This window comes from Muntiacus reevesi, chromosome 14 (assembly GCF_963930625.1).
Source record: "Muntiacus reevesi chromosome 14, mMunRee1.1, whole genome shotgun sequence".
Lineage (NCBI taxonomy): Eukaryota > Metazoa > Chordata > Mammalia > Artiodactyla > Cervidae > Muntiacus > Muntiacus reevesi.
Genome location: NC_089262.1, coordinates 53003077 through 53005793, shown reverse-complemented (window position 1 = coordinate 53005793; position 2717 = coordinate 53003077). Strand labels below are relative to the sequence as shown.

The window sequence follows — 2717 nt, the reverse complement described above, 5'->3', positions numbered from 1 at the left end:
CATCTTCTTTCAATCTATTAGTAATAATTTACAGACTGACCCAGGACTGTCCACGTCCCCATTCAGGCTCCTTATGCCTCCTCTTCTCTTGTCCTATTGTCACTCAGTGATGCTGAGTCTACTAAAGAATTTGACAAATACGAAGCAATGTATGTGGTTAGATTTTTTCTCTCTCTCTCTCTCTCGAGTTTGGCTGGGTGGGAGGCGGAGTTATTTTTTGTAATGTTGGTCTGATCGGCAGATCGGGTGTGTGGAAGAGAGTTCTGAGTCTCGGTCGACCAAAAGGGACTTGAACGCAAAGAGGCAGAGCTAGAGGGAAAGCAGGGCGGGGAACCGGGGGAAAGAGGCACTCAGGGTTGGGGAAGTCTTAGGAGGGAGGGAGCCTGGCTGTCGGAGCAACACCGGAGAGGTAAAGGAGAGTGAGAAGAGGAGACGGAGGGGATGACTAGAGGGAGAAAGAGGGAGACGGAGGAGGGTTAAGAGAAGAGAAGAGAGTGGAGGGAAGAGTAGGAGAGGAGGGGGAGAAGCAAGGAAGAGGAGGGTTGCAGAGTGACTGTGGAAGCCGGTGTTTCTCTATTGCAGATACTTCTAAGACTGGAGACTCTTTGCTGGGGGTGGGGAGACTCCGAGTGGTATGGCAGCCAGTTAGGCAGCGGCAAAGTATAATGGACTGCAAGAGACAGACGTTCCAGCCACCTTTCCGCCGCCCGGAGATCCCGGAGCTGTTTCTCCAGCCAATTTATTTCCCAGCTGGAGTCTCTGAGCGCGCGGCACTACGAGAGCCCAGGGAGCGCCTAGAAGCTAGCTGCTTCTGCGAGATGCTTTCGCCTGAGCAGTAAGAACTTCCTGCCCGAGTCCCCGCATCCTCTCCCGGCTGAAACTCCCCAGGAAACCGGGGCGGGCGACCCCAGGGGGAGGGGCGAGGGGGAACCTGGAGCCGCTCTTTCTCCCCTCCCCCTCCCCTGCCCGGCGCGCAAGCATGGATGTGCTGAGCCCCGGACAGGGCAATAACACCACGTCGTCCCAGGGTCCCTTCGGGACACGCGGCAACGCTACTGGCATCTCCGACGTGACCTTCAGCTATCAAGTAATCACCTCTCTAGTGCTGGGCACGCTCATCTTCTGCGCGGTGCTGGGCAATGCGTGCGTAGTGGCGGCCATCGCCCTGGAGCGCTCCCTGCAGAACGTGGCGAACTATCTCATAGGCTCGCTGGCCATCACCGACCTCATGGTGTCGGTGCTGGTGCTGCCCATGGCCGCGTTGTACCAGGTGCTCAACAAGTGGACTCTGGGACAGGTCACCTGTGACCTGTTCATCGCCCTCGACGTGCTGTGCTGCACCTCGTCCATCCTGCACCTGTGCGCTATCGCGCTGGATAGATACTGGGCCATCACCGACCCCATCGACTACGTGAACAAGAGGACGCCCCGGCGCGCAGCCGCGCTCATCTCGCTCACCTGGCTCATTGGCTTCCTCATCTCCATCCCGCCCATGCTGGGCTGGCGCACCCCGGAAGACCGCTCGGACCCGGACGCGTGCACCATCAGTAAGGACCACGGCTACACTATTTACTCCACCTTCGGCGCGTTCTACATCCCTCTGCTGCTCATGCTGGTTCTCTACGGGCGCATCTTTCGAGCAGCGCGATTCCGCATCCGCAAGACAGTCAAGAAGGTGGACAGGAAGGCAGCCACCCACCGCCTTGCGGCGTCGCCGGCCCCGCAGCCCAGAAAGAGCGTGAGTAGTGAGTCGGATAGCAGAGACTGGAGGCAGGGCACGGAGAACAAGGTAACAGGGGCTCCGTGCGCCAATGGAGCCGTGAGGCAGGGCGAAGAAGGCGCCGCCCTGGAGGTGATCGAAGTGCACCGGGTGGGCAACTCCAAAGAGCACCTTCCGCTGCCCAGCGAAGCCGGTGCTGTCCCCTACGTCCCCGCCTCCTTCGAGAAGAAGAATGAGCGCAACGCCGAGGCCAAGCGCAAGATGGCCCTGGCCCGCGAGAGGAAGACGGTGAAGACTCTGGGCATCATCATGGGCACCTTCATCCTCTGCTGGTTGCCCTTCTTCATCGTGGCCCTAGTCCTGCCCTTCTGCGAAAGCAGCTGCCACATGCCTACCCTGTTGGGGGCCATAATCAACTGGCTGGGCTATTCCAACTCTCTGCTTAACCCTGTCATTTACGCCTACTTCAACAAGGACTTCCAAAACGCGTTTAAGAAGATCATCAAGTGCAAGTTCTGCCGCCGATGATGATGGAGTAGCGGCGAGTAGGCCCACCCCATTCATTCTGCCTCCCCTAGTCCTTGGAATCAAAACCTTTGCTACTTTCCCTCTGACATTCACAGCTGCTCGGCGCGTTGCTTCCTGACCTTCATCCTCCCAAGCCTCTCCCAAGCCTCAATCCCCAGCGGGGAAGGAGGGCGCTCTGCGTAAAGAGGCTCTAGCCTCCGGGCAAGAGAGAAACCCCTGCGCTCGGTGAGAGGCGACCTTGGCTCAAACTGGCTTCAGAATCAGTTTGAGTCCAGCAATTGCCTCCTGCTTCTTCTGCCTCCAAATCTTCGCGGCGGAACTTTAAGCTTCAGCCGTTAAAGGCAAAAGAAAAATCCACACGAAAAAAACCCTGTACATAAAAGGCTCCCACGCGATCGCCTCACTGCTACAACTTGAACTTAAGGTTCAGGACTTTGCTTCATTTCCCAGTAAACCCACCCCCGCCCCG

At 57.8% G+C, this 2717-nt stretch overlaps 1 protein-coding gene across 1 annotated transcript; it reads left to right on the top strand.

Annotated features, from left to right (window-relative positions):
- Positions 1 to 979: 979 nt before the first annotated feature.
- On the top strand, positions 980 to 2248 carry HTR1A (5-hydroxytryptamine receptor 1A). Its single transcript, XM_065905730.1, has one exon. It carries the CDS (start codon positions 980 to 982, stop codon positions 2246 to 2248), a length of 1269 nt encoding a protein of 422 aa, XP_065761802.1.
- The last annotated feature ends 469 nt before the right edge of the window (positions 2249 to 2717 follow it).

What these genes read in the sequence shown, in the direction of transcription:
- HTR1A (XM_065905730.1), top strand. Translation starts at nt 980, where the DNA reads ATGGATGTGCTGAGCCCCGGACAGGGCAATAACACCACGTCGTCCCAG.